This window comes from Hipposideros armiger, unplaced genomic scaffold (assembly GCF_001890085.2).
Source record: "Hipposideros armiger isolate ML-2016 unplaced genomic scaffold, ASM189008v1 scaffold_178, whole genome shotgun sequence".
NCBI classification, from domain to species: domain Eukaryota; kingdom Metazoa; phylum Chordata; class Mammalia; order Chiroptera; family Hipposideridae; genus Hipposideros; species Hipposideros armiger.
Window position 1 is genome coordinate 913,440 of NW_017731528.1, and position 19,458 is coordinate 932,897.

General features: G+C 45.4%; 1 protein-coding gene across 3 annotated transcripts; it reads left to right on the forward strand.

Moving 5' to 3' along the window:
• The first annotated feature begins 257 nt into the window (after positions 1–257).
• Positions 258–5,715, forward strand: GJB2 (gap junction protein beta 2). Of its 3 annotated transcripts, none has more exons than XM_019652301.1 (3): positions 258–424; positions 2,221–2,647; positions 3,647–5,715. In XM_019652301.1, exon 3 carries the CDS (start codon positions 3,669–3,671, stop codon positions 4,347–4,349), a length of 681 nt encoding a protein of 226 aa, XP_019507846.1. In that variant the 5' UTR covers positions 258–424; positions 2,221–2,647; positions 3,647–3,668; the 3' UTR covers positions 4,350–5,715. The 3 variants fall into 3 exon arrangements, with proteins under 3 accessions (XP_019507846.1, XP_019507847.1, XP_019507845.1); XM_019652302.1 differs by having other exon boundaries at positions 2,244–2,647; XM_019652300.1 differs by lacking the exon at positions 2,221–2,647.
• Positions 5,716–19,458: the final 13,743 nt, after the last annotated feature.

Genomic DNA, 19,458 nt, shown 5'->3' on the forward strand with positions numbered 1-19,458 from the left:
CCGAGCGCCGAGGAGGGGCTGTGCTGGGGAAGACGTCCTGGGGACACCCAGGGACCTGGGGACACTGGGGACCCTGATCTCCAGACCAGCGGGGAAAGCTCGGGGGATTCGGGGACCTGGGGGGAACTCTGGGGCTGGAGGCCGGGACACCCCGCCCGCAGCGCTGGGTGGCGGGCAGCGAGGAGCCGCCCCTCGGTGACTATCTGAGGAGCCCGGGGAGGGGGCGGGGTTGCCGCGCGGTTAAAAGCCGCCGCTGGAGCTGCAGGTGCCAGACCCAAACGCCCGCGTGTCGGCTCTCCAGGCCACGGCTCCCGGTCGGCAGCTAGCGCGGAAGCAGCCGGGTCAGGACCACTCGGAACCACCCAGGACCCCAGGGAAGTCCCCTGCGGACACCGCCACTCTCGCACGCTCCCTTCCGCTGCAGGTGAGGCTGCCAGGCCAGCTCTCCGGGTCATAGCCGTAAGGCCGGAGCCGGACTTTCGGCACCCTGGGACCGCCCGGGACTCTGGGGCCTAGGGGGAGGGGACTCAAGACTGCCTGGGGCTCTGGGACCCGGGGGTGGGGGGGTTGTGTGTGGAGGAGAGGGACCAGGCGCGGAAAGGGGACCCGGGACGGTCGGGGGCTGTGGAGATACCGATCGAGTTCCCCGGGTGGACCCCACACGCACTGAGGCTCCTGCCCAGTCCCTGTACCAGGCAGTCGCGACAGCTGACCTGGGGGGCGGACAGGGGGTGAGAGCGAACTTGTGGAGAGGAAGTTTCTTCCGCCAAGTTCTGAAATTAGAGTCAGGCTATTGAGAGGAGGGGACGTGGCGACACCAGCGCGGTGATCGATCAGGACACGCGCTCGAGGGAAGAGAGGGGACCCAGGACAAGTCTCCCGCAACGCGATTGATGATCGTCAATAATGTTCCTCCGGGAAGTTCTAATCTGCTGTCACCAGGAGTGTTTAATTGACCGAAGTCTCCGCTTAGAAGGAAAGCTGAATTCCGTTTAAGTAGGAGCCCTGCCTGGAGGAGGTGACCTTTGCAGAGCAAGTGATCGTGAAAGGGGAGCCGGAACTCCCTGCCCCAGGCGCCGGACACCGCAGCCTAAACCCGAGACACAGTTTTCGTTGCTGCTCTTTTTTCCTGAACAATCCTAAATCCTAGAGCGTTGGTTTCTAGGTGGTGTTTTTTAGCTGGAAGGACACTTGTTTACAGACGAGGTCCGTGGAGCTGAGAGAGGACACTTGCTCCCTCCTGGAGGGGACATCAGCCTAATCAGTGTGTGTTCTCCAGCATCTTATAGCTGGACACCTATGGCCATTTATTTGGAACTGTGTCTCAAGATGTGTGGCGACAGCCATGTCCCCATCTGCCCTCTGAGACCATTTCACAGCTCGAGTGCTAAGTCAGTCACAATTAGGCACCTGTCAGAGGGGTGGGGCGCTCTGTGGAGGCAGCTGGTCAAGGTTCGCCAATAAAAAAGGAAGGATTTGAGAAGTTAAGTGTGAAGAACTGTTTTTGCCTTCTCAGGAGCCGGGTGATTCACCCAGCGCCCTCCCTAAAGATCAAAACCAGCTCCTCACCCCGCCTCTGGCAGAGCTCCAAACAATGAATGGCAGGGGTGTGGGCCGGTTGGTAGGAGCCTGCCTGTGACCCACCTGCTCGGTCAGGAAGGGCAGGGAAGCAGCTCCAGGCTGATTCCTTCCTGCTTGGTTAGCCCATCTTGATCTGTTACCCCTATCGCATTTGCTGATTACATTTTAATTTGCTCTTCTTCCTGAAAGGGTCTATAAACAGCTCAATGGAAAGCTTTAAAAAGCAACAACAATAATATAGGGCTTTCTGTAGTTTTCTTTGCTGGTGATGATTGGACTCGTTTATGGAAGACTGTGGGGTCTGCATTTGGTACTTGGGAAGAAAGCAAAGGCATAAGCCCCCTCACCCCCTGATTTTTAGCCAAATGTACTATCCACAATTCATTTCAATAACTGTTCTGTTTCCACTTAGTAAGTTCCAGTGAAACAGTGGTTAAACTATGAATTTGGTTCTGCTGTTGGGGCAAGACTAGACTGAGATGAGGCCTTCATCAGGACACCCCTAGGTTCCCCTGAGGACCTCCAGACAGCCTGGATTTAAAGGGTCAGGGCTGAACCCCGACTAAACCACTGTTTTTTCCAGTGATGCTTCTCTATTTCAAGCCAAGTGAGGCAGCATGTTTCTCCTGTATATTTCAGTCTTACGTCACTTTCGTGTCCAGGACCCTTCTCCATGTGTGTGCTGCCCCCCGACCAAGGTGGCGTTGGATGGTTTCAGACAGACCTTGGTGGCCCCGCCTGAGATGAGGCTCGGTGATGAAAGACCAGCATCCCGAGCCTGCTGAGAAAGTCCACGGGGAACAGGACCCAACTTGCTCAAAATGAGGGGAGCATTATGCTTTTAAGTAAGAGAAGAAGAAGGATTCGACTGCCAGCTTAGAAGGGGTGGAGAACAGATTGCTCATCAGGATGTTGGAGAGGTGGAATCTTGTCTAGAAGAAGAGCTGATTGAGACAGATGGGTGTAACTCTGAATAAGTGAAGACAGTTCATATCCTGGGAGGAAGAGAAGGCCGCTGGCTCCTGGCAGACTGATCCACAGGCTTCAAATCCCTTTTCACTAAGTGGTGCGTTACCCCAGCAAGCTTCAGTTTCGGACTTTAATATTCAGCACAGTGACGTCACCTTGTGTGTGTGTGTGGGGGGGGGCGTCGCTGGGAAATTGCAGAGTGAAACTTTCTATTTATCATACTGTGCCTTTTTAGAAACACTTCTAAATTAAATTCATTGCCCACAATAAAAATGCACAGTTGCAACACTTATCCAAGCAAATAGCCCTGAGTACTAACCAACCAATCAGTCCAGCGTGAGTGAGGACCACCAGTCTGTACACAAGCCTTTCACAAAAATCTATGCGCACGGCAGCTTTTCTCCACGGACAGAATGTTTCCAACCTGCTCCTTTTCATACAGAAAAAGGAAGTGAGGCCCTTTGTGAAATTTTAACTTGGAGTGCCTTGGGTGACAAGCACTTCAATGCCACACCCTACATCAGTGACAAGTCACTGAAATAGTTTAAGGAAGGTGGCTCTGCAGGGAGATGGGGCCTGTTGGCCTTCACAGCAAGGTTGGCCCAGCTAGTCTCAGTCCCATTGCTGCTGTCCGAAACGTAAGGCTAACAAGCACGTGAACTTGACCTTCTGAATGCCCTTGGTCCACTGCTGAGTGGCCTGTGCCATGACGGGAAGACCCAGGGAGTGTCTGCAAGGGGTCAGTAACTCAACTAACTCATGCCTGCAACTCAGGAGCGCTTTTGCTTGTCATCCCGTCCCCACCCCTCCACCTCCCAGTTTTTATTATGTGCTAAAAGTTGGGTGAATCACTCAGATAATATTACTGCTCGTTGTTGGAGAATGCATAAACACAGGTTCAAGGCCGATTGGGAACTATCCTCTTAATCCTATCGCAAGCGAAGTTGTTTTCACCTTTTTGGTGAGGTTGGGTAAGAGCTGGTGTTTGCTCAGGAAGAGATTGAAGAGTGCTTACTTACTGAGACCAGAGAAATCTCCTGGATTCTGTCCTGATTAGTCAGTCACTCCTCTATTGTGTTCCTTCTGTCTTTCCCAGTGCAAACCGCCCAGAGGAGAAGATGGACTGGAGCACTTTGCAGACTATTCTGGGGGGTGTCAATAAACACTCCACCAGTATTGGGAAAATCTGGCTCACCGTCCTCTTCATTTTCCGCATTATGATCCTTGTTGTAGCTGCGAAGGAAGTGTGGGGCGACGAGCAGGCTGACTTCATCTGCAACACTCTGCAGCCTGGATGCAAAAACGTGTGCTACGACCACTTTTTCCCTATCTCCCACATCCGGCTCTGGGCCCTGCAGCTCATCTTCGTGTCCACGCCGGCCCTGCTGGTGGCCATGCACGTGGCCTACCACAGACATGAGAAGAAAAGGAAGTTCATTAGGGGAGAGATAAAGAGTGAATATAAAGACATCGAGGAGATCAAAAGCCAGAAGGTCCGTATCGAAGGGTCACTGTGGTGGACCTACACCAGCAGCATCTTCTTCCGAGTCGTCTTTGAAGCTGTCTTCATGTATGTGTTCTATATCATGTATGACGGGTTTGCCATGCAGCGTCTGGTGAAGTGCAACGCGTGGCCTTGTCCCAACACAGTGGACTGCTTCGTTTCCAGGCCCACGGAGAAGACTGTCTTTACAGTGTTCATGATCGCAGTGTCTGGAATTTGCATACTGCTAAATGTCACTGAGCTGTGTTATTTGCTAATCAGATATTGTTCTGGAAAGTCAAAAAAACCAGTTTAACACATCACCCAGCTCTTAGATAAAAGATAGAACGCATGAAAAGGATGAGGCAACCTGCACTTAGCTGTCAAAGCAGAGTCACCAGTATTTCCCAAGACCAAGATTCTCACCTTAGACACAATCATTTAAAACTCCTGTAGCTCTCACATGAAACACCAAATGCTTCAGGTGGAGCCCTTCTCTTCAAAAGTGAACAAACAAAGGCTTGCGCCTGTGCCATGATGGTTTTAACTCAGATCGGTGCCAATGAAGCCCCGTGCTGGTAGCGGTTATTGGTGCCTGGTAATTCCATGTTTTGAAGAAAGGATATCGGCATTTGTTTCTCTTTCTTTGAGGAAAGGAGATAAATGCCAGGTTCTAAAGAGGACACCAAGAATGTCTAGTTGCTCCTCTTAGGGTCCCCTTTGCCATTTCCCCCCTAATTAAAGGTAAACATAGAGAATCTTGGCTCTTTTATTCACTTTGGAAGTTTTAGTCTCTAATGATGGACCAGATCACCTAATGCTTCAAACTCTGTTATACTTTTGTTAAGTGAATGCTTTTAAAATAAGTTCTTTTGATCTCCAAGACATTCTAAAAACCATTGTATGTTCCTCCTATTTCAAAGGCTCAGATTGTGATATGCAAATGGCCTGTAGTTTGATACTGTCATTGAATTTAAATACGGCCTCTCAGTTATGAATACTCCACAGGGCCCCTGTAGAAACTGCTGTATGTAGCACACAAGCGCATCACCACCTCTATCCCGTGAGTAAGCTAGAAGTTCTTAGCCAAGGCTTCTGACAGCCAATGGCCTCATGTCACAACTTTGGGTGTAACTTTGCAGAAGTACAGACTGGCTTTGCCACCAACTGCCACCAACTACAGGCTGACTCGAGACACCCTGTGTCCCCTTTCAGCGATTGCCTTTTCCATGACTGTGGTAAAGGGTAGGAACACTGATTTAAAGAGTTTGCTCGGGAATATTTTGTTGCCACAGTTCAATTTAATGATGCAGAACAAAAGGGAGGGTGGTGTAGTTACTATTTTTAAAGAACAGATGGAAAGACTGGATTCTAAATTCTGTGATTAAAAATGAGTTTCATCTACTTCAAAGTTTGTTTGTTTCTCTCTTCAGCTTCCCATTTTTTTAAGTGCAAATAGAATTAATAGACATTTTTTAAAAATAGAAACTAAGGTTTAGGTAAATATTTAGCAGTACTATAGGACAAATTGAACCCTAATATTATCATTATGCCTGACATGTTTCCCCAAATTTGTTACTGGCATACTTCAATGGGGGTGGATGTTTTTCTTTTGCCAAGAATAGCATTGTAAAAACATTTTGTAACAATAAATAGCTTTAATTACATGCCTGTAACTAAAATAATTTTGTAATGTCTCAAAGTCATTTAAAATATTGAAATGTTACTTCATATAATACTTATTTAAAATCTATCAGTTTTCAATAGCAGATTTTGTATGAGGAGGTTAATATTTTAAACATCACAACACCAAAGGGGTAAGTTTCCAGGGTGATTGTCTACTAACCTGGGACTCTTCTGCCCAGTTACAAAAACGCTTCTGTCACCACAGTATGATGGGGGAAGGGAGAAAGAAAGCTGATTTCCACACAACCCCACGCTCACCTTAGGTTTCTGACAAACACACACATAGTGTGGTGTGCTGATGGGGTATGTAGCTGAGAGGGAGCTGAGCTGGGGTCACGTGGCCAGTTTGGCCCCTAGAAGAATCATGGATGCTGACACTTTAAAATGATGTCCATGGTGAAGCTGAGCTGAGGCATGAGAGAAATCCTGTAAGGTGTCTTTTCTATGGGATTGTCTTTCTATGTATTTGTATATAACCAAAGCTGGTCTTAGGAGACCGCTTTTTACTCCTTAGTGCCCCTTTCATGGGAAATAAGCCTGGTGGTTCAGCTGTCCCTGTGTGGGTGACCGCGTGCTGCCACCTGCAGGCTGGCTGGCCTTGGGCTCTCCCCAGACAGCCAGCCAGCACTGTCCTTCACAGTAGGAGCCTCCAGTCCCAGGCTTTCATGGTGTTTGATACCCATAACTATGAGTGTTTTTATGGAGAACATATGCTTTTTACATTAAAAGGACCCAAACCAGCCAACTTCCATCCAGGTGATAGAAAAGAAATGAGAAACAGTCCCTACCTCCCAACATGCTCTGAACACAGCCTGTTACACAACACATGGATGAAAATAGATGTGTTCACTCTTACAAGCCATGAAGATTGTTACTCTCAAGGTATTAAAAGCCTGGGTCAAAATAATTACAGACTACTTCTGACCACTTTTACGAACTTAAAGAGAGGTCTGGCCACGGGCCTACAAATTAGACCTTGAACTCTGAAAATGATAATCCTGAATCCACATCTCGAATCATCCATTTGCAGTTTGCAGTAGGTAAGGAAAAGCTCTGCTGTTTGTTTTTTAAGATTCCGCCAAATGACACGGGCTGGCCTGCAGGAGAGCTCAGGACGTGGGTGCAGCCCCGCTGGTAATCCCACCGTGATCAAGGTGTGTTAATAAGCTGGGAATCATGGTGTCAGGTCTTCCATAGATGTCACCTGTCAAGTGGTGGGTCGCAATCGGTATGAGTGGATCAGGCTTGGCTCAGGAGGACAATGTGATGTCCGCCAGGGTGGCCCAGGCCTCGCTGGCTGTCATTGCTATCACCACCCTAAAGGTCAGCTGGAGGGCAGCAGGCAGTGTGCTGAGAGGGCACAGGAGCTCTTTTGTCACCAGACCTCAGTTTCCTTATCTAAAAATGGGCTTAAGGAATACCTCCCAAGGTTAATGACAATCAGATAAGATAATTTATGCAAAAGCTCTCTACATAGTAAAGCCCTAAGTAAAATACTATTGTCATCTGTTTTCCATTAGCTACATCACAAGCTGGAAAGAGGATGGATGGCATTTTAAATAGCAATGACTCAAGCAAAACTTGATAAACTGGGAGCTGAAAAAAAATGCACACTTACACAAAGGCTGAAATAAGCACAATACAGGGAGAGGAGAGACTGCTGCACAGGATGAGAGGAATATCTGCGTGCATATGGAACAGCACAAAAGCTCAGGTGATGACAGCTATGTTACTTTGTGTTACAGAAAAAGCAACAGTGTGACACAGAAAGCTTTGGTGCATCTAGTTAGGGTTTCTGAACACCGTTGTGTTACATATGCTTTTCCTCCCAGCAGAACTAGGAAAGGAACAGCAGCCCTCCGGATAGGACTATCCCAGGGCAGTAGTAGGCAGACAGCATCATGCTCAAAGGCCGAGAGTGGACGTTCCAGTCACATAAGGGATGTGGACGGGACTTCCAGAATTCCCCTCGTGCATTTCATTCCTGCAGCTAGAAGCCCACACCAGAAGCGCTCGCGCTCGCGCTCGCCGCCTCCTCCACTGCTGACAGGGTTAAGGAGGCCGTCGCAACTTCCAGAGACATGTCACTTGTTCCGGTCCTGCATACCTTCAATTACTCATTCATTCAGCCAATATTTACTGAGTACCACTGAGTGCCAGCAACTATTAGGCACCAGGGCTGTGACAAAACAAAACCTGTGTCTTGATGTTGAAGGAGATAGACTATAAACACATCCCTGTAGATTACATAAGCTGCAGACACTGCAATGGAAAAAACTAAGCCAGCACCAGAGGAATAGGAAGTGACAGGGCAAAGGAAATTGCTATTTTGTATCAAGTGGTCAGGGAGAGCTTCTCTGCCAAGACACCTAAAGGAAACCAGGAAGCAAGCCAAACAGTGCCTCAGGGAAAGGTGTCCAGTGAGCGAGAAGGGCTGGACACCAGTCACCAGGACAGCGGGAAGGATGAGGCCAAAGAGGGTCGGGCAGTGTGGATGGACTCATTATGGCTGTGCTGAACTCTCCAGCAGCGGTCTTGCCATTTGGTGGACCCAAGTAAATCTTTCCACTTAGTGCCTCAGATAGCTGACAACAGACCCAAGTTCCAACACAGCTTATCACTAACGTAGTCTAACTTGTTAGCTTTCTAACAGCCTCATCACCTGTCCTCATTTTCAATGAAAAGGCTACCAATGTGACTACATAATTACAGAATTAATATATAACCACAATTGCATTGAGAAGTAAATGAAGACATAAAAAGTCAAAAGAGGAAGTCCCATTTGTCAGCCCTGCTCTGAAGTCTCAGTACCAACACTCCGTGTGTACACTCCATTCTTTGTCCTCCACCATCCCAGACACACACACACACACACACACACACACACACACGCACACACACACGCCATGTTGGTTCCCATTCTTACATTACTTTTCTGTGGTAGTTTCTCATTTAGTAATATGCCCTGGAGATCTCTCTAGTTAGTATGTATAGATCTACTTGTTTCTATTTCACAGATGTACAATATTCCATAGAATGATTGAATCTTAATCTATGTAACCAGTCCCAGCCCATGAATAGTTACATTGTCTCCAGTTTTCCCTCTCCTCATCACCTTCCTTTGCCACCTCCTAGCAAACCAGGCTTTCCCTTTGTCCTGCATGTCCCATAAATTTTCCAACCAAATTCAGGGCTTTACACTTCCTGGTTAAATTTCATTGCTGATTTGGGCTCATCCTCTGGCCCATCCAGATCTTTCTGTGCCCTACATTCAGTCCATTAGCAATTCCTTCCAAATTTGGCATCTGTCAGTTTAAATAGCCTGCTTTCTTTATAGTCACTTAAGCTAATAAAAATGTTGACTATGGAATGCCACCAAGGATTACCTTCCAGCTTAATATCAGTGCATTGACCAACATGTACTTAGCTAGAGTCTTGAGGACCAATGCACTTAAGCTGCCCCTAGTTCCCAAGTTCTCATCACAGGCCCAGAGTTCAGACCAGGAAACACAATTACAGGAAACAGCTGGGTGCTGCCACCTGCTGTCTGTGGAGGTTAGTGCAGGGCTCTGCCTCCTTCCAGTCCCCTGGGTCCACTCAGCCATGGGGCGCCCAGCCAAAACCAGCTCCCTCAGGACAGTCCTGCCCCTGCACAGGCACATCCACCCTCCATAAAGCCTGACCGCTCCCGTGGCTCTGCAGTTTGTATTTCCAGTTTGTGGGTATCGAGCCATTGTTGCTTTGTTCGGATAACCAGGAAAATAAACGAAAAACAAAAACACACTTACACATACATGACTTCCTCTCACAGTGGTACAAGGAGCGGTATGAGCAAACTCCCATAATCTCTGGCTACGGTCAGCGGATTTGCAAGAGGTTCTTACGGAGATTTACCCTCGGGTTTCTGTCACCTGGATTTTGGAATCTCACCACCTAGGACTGTAAATGCCACAGTCACATGACTTCTTACTCATCACTCATCTGTGTGGGGATCGCTTATTTTAAAAAGCATTTCAAATCATCATCTAATGTGAACACAGCAGCTCTTTAAAGATGCAGTTATTTGCTTTATTTCCCTTATACTGTTGGGGTAAAACTTCCACTCACATTTCTTAGGCCCCTTATTGATTATGATATCTACATTTCCAAACCAAAATGGAAGTGTAAGGCAATTTTGAATCACAGTAACTCAAAAAAGGAGGAATTTTCCCATTTGCCTGATGTTACCAAAAGAGACAGATATCACTTTGGACAGAGATTTACACACCCACGTTCACAGCATTACTGTTCACAATGGCTAACAGTGGATGCAACCCACATGTCCAAGCACAGAGGGTGGGTAAACACATGTGGTCTATCGTACCATGGATGTTATTCAGCCCTAAAAACGAAGGAGATCCTGTCACCTGCTACGTCATGTGTGAACCTGGAGGACATTATGCTCAGTGCAATAAGCCAGTCACAGGAGGACAAACACTGTGTGATCCCACCTACCTGAGGCCCCAGAGCAGTCAGATCATAGGGTCAGAGAGTGGAATGGTGGGTGCGGGGGCCGGGGGGAGGCTTGGGGGACTGGACATGAGGAATTAGTTTTCAATGGGGACAGTTTCAGTTTGGGAGATGGATGGAGGTGATGTTTGCACAATACCATGAATGTACTTGAAAATGTACTCTTAAAATTTGTTAATATGATGAATTTTATGTTATGTATACTTTACCATAATTTTTTAAAGTGAACAAAATAGAGATCTCTTTTCTCAAGACAGGAGACGAAGGTAGGTCTCCACTGAAAGACATGGACTGATCATAAAAAGTTAAAAAGTATTCTGGACTCAAGCACACATCAAACACTCCTAATGTCTGTGTCCTGTTTTATTAGGGCTATAATGCACCTAAACGCATTCCTAAGCCCATATGTACATTAACTGTAAACATTACTAGGACAAGCCTGAGCACACAGCTGAGTCTTTCCCTGCCCCGTCAGAAACAGTCACATTCAAGTCCGGTCAAGTCAGTGAGGGAAGAAGCACCAGAACCTCACCCTGCCTCCAATCCTGGTGGCTGGCAGTGACCTTTCCCAACTCAGGAGTATTCAGAGTGCTCTCCGCAGCACGTCCCAAGTAGGATCGAGGAAAAAAGGACACACATGTCTCTGTGTAGCCCAAACCATGATAGTCACTGTTACGTTACTGCAACTTGGGTCGCCCAGGTGACAGTCGTCAGGCCCTGGCAGCAGACAGGGATTTGGAACCATGGTGAAAGCCAGGTCTTTCTGACAGTGCACACAGGGCCCACTGGGTCCCCCTTGAGGATGGGGGAGAGGGTAGGGCTGCAGGTAGGCACGTATGGAGTGAGGCCCGAGGGCCAGGACCAGGCTGGCTTTTCTGTTCCAGTGGCAGACACTGTCTGTCCCCCATCCCTTCCGGAGTGTCCCTTCTTCCTGGTGTTCCCTCTGCCTCCCCTCCCCCTTCAGGTCCTCCTCCTGCCAGTAGGACACCCTCCAGCTGCCAGCACTCGGGCTTGCTGGGAAGGCTCAGAATTTCCTGATCCGAACTCACATGGTGCCAACTACTCACTGAGGAATGAAGAGCAAACCAGAGGCCCTTATTTCCTTTCAGCACATTAGGATTCTCGAGAGAAAAGATTCAAAAGCCTATCTTGTTTTATAAACAAAAGCAGACACCGTGAAAAAAACGCACAGGCCTGTCTTCAATGGAAGGAGCCCCAGCTCCAGAGTGTGGGATGCAGCGGGGTCTCACCACAGGCAGGTTGGGTCTGGCTCCGCGCCTTTCAAAACGGATGGTGTGGCCTGAGCAGAGGCTGCATTTGCAGTCTGGGTTGGATAAAAGCATACACAGGTCTTCTGTCATTACCTATGTCGTTAACCATGCCCCGCCCAGACTGGAACCACACAACCCTTTGGGAAAGACTGCAGAGCTCATCCTCAAGCAGCAATTTAAAAGTATATGGTCAACATCAGCAGCAACTCCTAGCCTTTGTTAGCTGCGTTAGAACTTCTACCCGCTCCTTCAACTCTGAGAATTCATGTGTCTCACACAAGCCTCTGAGTTTGCTGGAAGGAGTCCAGGTTCACAGGTAAAGAAATTCACAGCCATGGACAGACTTCCCCCAGGGTCACACAACTTAGAACAAGAACCAAGGTTTGCACAACTCTGTAAGTATTCAGGCTAATTTAAAAAGATACCAGTATGAGACAGTGCTTGGCAGAGCAGCTTCTGTTGTCCCTTCTCCTGGCGTATCCTGTCATCTCTACACGGAGAATAAAACAGGAGTGGCCTTCCCCACGTTACACATGAGCAAACCAGGCTTCAAAGACCCAGATGGTTTCTCCAAGTCGCACAGTTAACCAGTGGCCACATCAGGATTTGAAAAGCCTTGGCCTTTTGTGACCTTGAAATGAATAATTCGATTTCAATACATGCCCAAGAAAGCTTTGGTGTAATGGTCAATGATTTCAAACTTCCCTAGTATTTCAACAACTGGCCCTTGTTGTAAGTACACCCTCTGCTCTTAAAATGCTGTAGCACCACTGACTTCCATGAAAGCTCGTTTGAGAGGGAAGTCTTTTCCAAAAACCTCCCCATTGCAGGGTCAGGATTGTGTGTGTATGAACACAAAATACTTATGGCAGGACGAATAGAAGGGACTGAGCCTTACCCTCTCTAACGGAGACTGAGCTGTGCTCTGTGCAAAGAGGGGACTGCGATCTGCTCTGTGCAAAGAAGGGACTGAGCTGTGTTCTGTGCAAAGAGGGGACTGAGTTCTGCTCTGTGCAAAGAGAGGACTGAATTGTGCCCCTGAAATCCCCCAGCACCTGGCCACACCCTCATTTTGCATCACAGGCTGGTGATTTCATCCTGTGGATGGAAGGCTTTAATTAACGGACATGCTGGGGTGTTGTAGGAAGTGTCACTGACTCAGTAAGCGATTTTCTTTCGTTCTAAGTTAGTCCCAATGAGGACAGGCTTGTAAAAGGGTGTGGGGGCCTTGTCTTCAACCACCACTGAAGAAGTCCTGGAGTCCTCAGTGAGGAATGACATGTAGGAGTGGTTAGGGAGTGAGGATGACGTGCCCAGGCCCTGCTGACCTCACTAGTCCTTTGCCCATTGTTTAATCAAGTTGTTTGTTTTGTTATTGTTGAGTTTTAGGTATTCTCTATATTTCCTTATTAGATGCATGATTAATCCCTTATCAGATGTATGATTTGCAAATATTCTCTCCCATTTTTGGGGTTTCCTATTTACCTTTTGATTATATAGTACCTTTTGATGCATACAATTTTTTAATTTTCATGAAGTCCAATTTGTCTATTTTTTTCTTTTGCTACTTGTGCCTTTGGCGTCCTAGCCAAGAAATTATTGCCAAATCTAATGTCTTGAACATTTTTTCCTATGTTTTCTTCCAAGACTTTTATTGGTTTAGATCATACATTTAGGCCTTTGATGCATGTGGAGATAATTTTTGTATGTGGTGTTAGATAATGGTCCAAATTCATTCTTTTGCATGTGGATATCCAGTTTTCAGCACCATTTGTTCAAAAGACCGTCCTTTTCTCATTGAATGGCCTTGGTGCCCTTACTGAAAATTGCTTGATCATACATGTGAGGGTTTATTTCTGGGCTCTCTATTCTAGATCACTGGTCTGTAAGTCTGTCTTTATACCAATACCACACTGTTGTAATTACTGTAGCAGTAAGTTTTGCAATCAGGAAGTGTGTGTCTTCCAGTTTTGTTCTTTTTCAAATTTCTTTTTGCTCATCAGATTCCCTTGAGAGTCCACATGAATTTTAGGTTGAGTTTTCTAGTTTTGAAAAAAAGTCATTAGAGTTTTTGATAGAGATTGTATTGAATCTGTAGATTGCTTTGGGTGTCGTTGATATTTTAACAATATTGTCTTCCAATCCATGAATATAAATGTGTTCCCATTTATTTATGTCTTCTTTAATATCTTTCAGCAGCATTTTGTAGTGTTCATTGCAGAAATCTTTTGCCTCCTTGGTTAAGTGATTTTACTTTTTTTGATGCTATTGTAAATTAGTTGTTTTTCAAATTTCCTTTTCAGATTGTTCATTGTTAGTGTATAGAAATGCAACTATTTTTGTGTGCTGACTTTGTATCCAGCTACTTTGCTGAGTTCATTTATTGGTTCTAATAGGGTGTGTGTGTGTTTTTGGGGGGGGCGCACGCGGGGTGTCCTTACTTTTTTCCTACATGTGAGACCATATCATCTGCAAACAGAGATTATCTTACGTCTTCCTTTCTAATTTGGATAACTTTTATTTCTTTTTCTTGCCTCATTGCTCTGGCTAGAACTTCCAGTACTATTTTAAATAAAACTGATCTTAGAGGAAAAGCTTTCAGTCTTTCAACATCGAGTATGTTTGCTGTGGGTTTTTCATGTATGGCTTTTATTATGTTGCATAGTTTCATTCTACTCCTAGTTGGTTGAGTGTTTTTTATCATGAAAGGCTGTTGAATTTTGTCAAATGCTTTTTGTGCATCAGTTGAGATGATCATGTGGTTTTCCCTTAATTCTCCTTATGTGGCTGATTACATTGATTGACTTACCTATGTTGAGCCATCCTTGCAGTCCAGTAGTCAGTCCCACTGGGCCATGGTGTATAAGCCCTTTAACATGCTGCTGAGTTCTGTTTGCTAGTATGCTGTGAAGGACTTTTTTATCACTGTTCATCAGGGATATTGATCTGTAGTTTTCCTTCCTGGTATTGTGTTCATGTGGCTTTGGTGGCAGGGTAGTGCTGTTCTCATAGAATGAGTACAATGTATTCTCTCCTCCTCAGTTTTATGTAAAAGTTTGAGAAGGATTGACATTTGTTTTTCTTTAAAGTTTGCGTAGACTTCACCAGTGAAACCGTCAGGTGAATCTCTTTTTGCTGAGAGATTTTTGTATACTGATTAAGTCTTAGAGTTTTGTAGGTTTGTATTTCTAGGAATTTGTGCATGTCATTGAGATTATCCAATTGATTGGCATACAGTTGTCCATAGTACAATTTTTAAAAATCCTTTTATTTCTCTAGATTTGAGGCCCCCTTTCACTTCTGATTTTAGTAATTTGAGTCTTATCTCTTTGTTTTGTAGTCTAGGTAGCTAAAGGTTTGTCCATTTTGTTGATCTTTACAACCAGCTCCTGGCCTTATTGACTTTCTGTATTGTTTTTCTATTTTTTATTTCATTTAGTGCTCCTGTATAATCTTAGTTATTTCCTTCCTACTGCTAGCTTTGAGTTCAGTTCATTCTTCTTTTCCTAGTCCCTCTTCCATTCACAACTGTGCTCAGCTCCCACAAGACCCACCTTTCCACCATAGCATGTTCTTCCTTCTTCTTCCATCTCTGGGCATTTTCCCAGCATGGTTTGTCCAGCTCTACTTCACCCTGATGAGCCAAGCGAGGGGTTATGGATACTTAGAAAATGTGCACAAGAAGAAAAGAAAGGACAGCTGCAAAGGAACTTTCCAGCAGATTAATCTAAAATTTCTGCATACAACACACAACTTTCACCAAAGAGGATGCAGGTAATACACTCTAAATGCTTCTATGCATTGACATAATCAGTTGAGTAAGAGTAATGAAATTCTTAAAGCGTTCATAGGATTGTATGCTGCACTACCAAGATTGGGAGTCAAGTCTGGTTCCTTTGCCATCACTCCGTTTACAAAGCAAACTCTCACCGGAGGTGGAATCTCAAATTCTTGGATTAGCTCTCTACTAGAAAGAAAATAGATTCTTTATAATGCGTGTCATGTTGATAAATAAGTGTTAGCATCCTTGTGTTCTGGTTTAACATTTTTGCTACTTTCAATTTTGGCAAAATTGTATCTGAGCAGGATACTTTATTTAGTCCAATAGTTCTAGAAAGCTCACTTCTACTGACTATATTGGCACAAGTATCTCGGCCACCCTCCTTTCTGCTTTTCTGGGAAAGAGGCAAATTAAATAACACAAGTTAGGAACAGGTCATACGATTGCATGGCCCACAGAATTTCCACAGTGCCCATTCCCACAGCCTGCCCAGGCCACGTGAGACCAACAGTTCTCTTTTTTTCACATGCAAACTCAGACACTGACCACTGCATGTTCATACTTTTCTCTCAATAGCAGTCACTTTATAGAAATTATCTCATGGATTCCCATAATCTTGCAAGAGTTGAAAAAGAAAACAACAAAAAAAACATGCTCTCTCAAACCTGAAGAACTAACTTCGAGTGAAGAGAATAGGAGGTTATTGCATCATGAAGTTGGGCTTGTCTGGTTCCTGGGAGTCATGGAGACTGACCCAGCCTGAGGAGGTATGAATTCAGGAGCAGCAACCCCATCCTACGTCCCTACCTTTTTGTAGTGTAACCTCTGCTGTGAATACTCTTTGAAAACTGGACCTGCAGATTTGTAAACCGTTTTATTTACATGAGGAAGACGAGTTTGAGTCTCTCTCCCTCCCAAGTTGGACTTCAGCCTCCCAGTGAGGAGTTCATGAGTCAGACCAGCTTAGCTGGGTCTGTGGAGCTGGGAGAGGGACATGGGGCAAAGGCAGAGAGGGCAGCACTACAACCGGACACTGTTTGAAGACCTTCAGATGAGAGTATATTCAAGACACTCGTCCATGTGTGATGGATTGCTGAGATGTGGGCTTTGTCCCAAGAAGCCTCAAGAGCTACTTAAAGTACTAACAATAAGGCTACATAGTAAATACAGACACTGGAGCTCTGGGAGGGCTCGCAGGGTGATGTGAAGGCAATGGGCTCCTCACGCCCTTGGGAAAATGCTGGTCTGGGGTAAGCATGTGACACTGGCTGTAAACTTGGGACTTCATTGAGGCAGACCAGTTCCTTAGGGCAAAACTGCCCTAAAATCAAGAAATTAAACTGTGTTTTATGAATTCAGCAGAGAATCACAGAGATGGAGGCTTTCTCAACAAAACAGTGTCCTGCTCCCGATTCTCAAAGGACACTCTCCTTGCCTCCACTGTAAGCCTGGTCCTACCCCTTAAGAAACGTGTACAGGACACTTACAATCGCGTCAGAAGCTAGTGAATTACTACGCCTTTTAGTTACTACCGTTGTCTTCTTCCAAGGCAGATTGTGTTTCAAGCACATATCTGTGTTTAATACTTTATAATCAGAACAAACAGATTGTCAATTCCTCCAGTGGAAAGTGGCTTCAGCACAATGAGTTCTCTGAGAGGTAAGGCGGGACTTTCTCTTCTCCCCAGTACCCATTCCATTGGCTTGTATGAGCGGCGGTTCAGGAAATGGTGTTGATTAATTTACAAAAGTACTACAAGAGACACGTACAGCTCACAGAGTAACATTATACATTGCTGGTTAGTATAGCAAGTAGGCACTGAACATAACGGCTTAGCCTAGTAATTTTAAACGAAAAGGAAAAAATTAAGTACGTTTTTTATGCGTCTTGACTTGGGTGCATAAATAAAAGCACCATTAAGTTCTGCTCTCATATGATCGCAGAGATGATGACTGTATTTACTCTGGGCTGCCACATGTAGGAAGGACACAGGTATTCAACACATAATTCTTGAACTTGCATGGTGTTTACAAAGCACAGGGACATTCTGGTTCATTATGGCTCTGGAAGGCACTCCTCACATGACCACCAGAGGGCGCGCTATGCAAGCACATGTTGGTGGCAGGTTGCCTGGACAAGGGGAGAATACACAGGTGGGCATCCCAGTGCCATGTGTGAGGTTGCTGACTCAGACAGCAGCAGAGCGGCCCGATCTGTCTTCACCGTGTGCCCTTTTTTCTAAAGCTTTTCCTTGAATGTGGCAATGGCACCTACAATTGGGAATTCAGCTCTAATCAGTTTGGCATATGTGTGTATGTACATATACATGTATTTTCCCCAAAATTATCCTAAACACAATCTTTCTTGAAGCGAAGAAAGAAGCATACAATCTTGAAACTAAAACTTAAACCATGTGATTAACATCTTAGTTGTCTACCTAGAAAATATACATGACAGATGTAAAAGAATTGTTTTCTTAATTTTCTTACTCATACAATATCATTTTCAAACTTTTTGTAGTAAAATATAATAACATAAAATTTACCATTTTAACCATTTTTAGTTGTACAATCACATTGTTCTGTAACCATAGCCACTATCTGTATCCAGAACTTTCCATAGGCCCTAACTGAATCTCTATCCACACTAAAATAAAAACCAAAAAAACAAACGATTAAAAACCTCTGCATGCCCTTCCCCTGAGCCCCTGGCATCCACCATTCCACTCTCTGACCCTATGATCTGACTGCTCTGGGGCCTCAGGTAGGTGGGATCACTCAGTGCTTGTCCTCTTGTGACTGGCTTATTGCATTGAGCGTAATGTCCTCCAGGTTCACACATGACATATCAGGTGACAGGATCTCCTTCGTTTTTAGGGCTGAATAACATCCATGGTACGTATAGACCACATGTGATTACCCACCCTCTGTGCTTGGACACGTGGGTTGCTTTCACCGTTTGCCATTGTGAACAGTGATGCTGTGAATGTGGGTGTATAAATCTCTGTTCAAAGTGAGCTCTCTCTCTTTTGGAAACACCAGGCAAATGGGAAAATTCCTGCTTTCATGAGTTATTCTGATTCAAAATTACCCTAAACCTCCATTTTTCATTTGGAAATATAGGTATCACAATCAATAAGGGGTCTGAGAAATGTGAGTGGAAGTTTTACCCCAACAATATAAGGGAAATAAAGCAAATGATACTGCATCTTTAAAGAGCTGCTGTGTTCACATTAGATGATGATTTGAAATGCTTTTTAAAATAAGCGATCCCCACACAGATGAGTGATGAGTAAGAAGTCATGTGACTGTGGCATTTACAGTCCTAGGTGGTGAGATTCCAAAATCCAGGTGACAGAAACCCGAGGGTAAACCTCCATAAGAACCTCGTGCAAATCCGCTGACCGTAGCCAGAGATTATGGGAGTTTGCTCATACCGCTCCTTGTACCACTGTGAGAGGAAGTCATGTATGTGTAAGTGTGTTTTTGTTTTTCGTTTATTTTTCTGGTTATCCGAACAAAGCAACAATGGCTCGATACCCACAAACTGGAAATACAAACTGCAGAGCCAGGGGAGCGGTCAGGCTTTATGGAGGGTGGATGTGCCTGTGCAGGGGCAGGACTGTCCTGAGGGAGCTGGTTTTGGCTGGGCGCCCCATGGCTGAGTGGACCCAGGGGACTGGAAGGAGGCAGCGCCCTGCAGTGATCCTTGCTGACATCAGGTGGCAGCAGCAAGCGACTTCCCTGTCAACTGCACTTTTAGCCTGGACCCTGGTGCTTGAGAAACTTGTCACCCAGTTATATTACCAAATGGTACAAAGAGTCCTTGGTGGGGTATTCAGCTTCTCAAAGAAACGGAAGAGGCTGAACTAACCACTAGTCTGTGGTATTTTCCTGGCAAAAACCTGTCATTTTCATGATTTCGTTTTTGCTCCTGATGACCCCCGGGAGACACTTTTTCATGGCAGAGAACTAAGAATGGAGGACTGGAGGGTATACACCAGATGCTCAGACTGAGACTTCCAAGCAGGTCTGACAAATGGGCCTTCCTATTTTAACTCTCCATGTCTGCATTTACTTTCCAACACAAATCATTTTAACTTCATATTTTAATGAAAAGTTTAAAATAATTGCAATACTATATTTCCATAGTCCCCTCTGGAATCCCAATAATCGCTG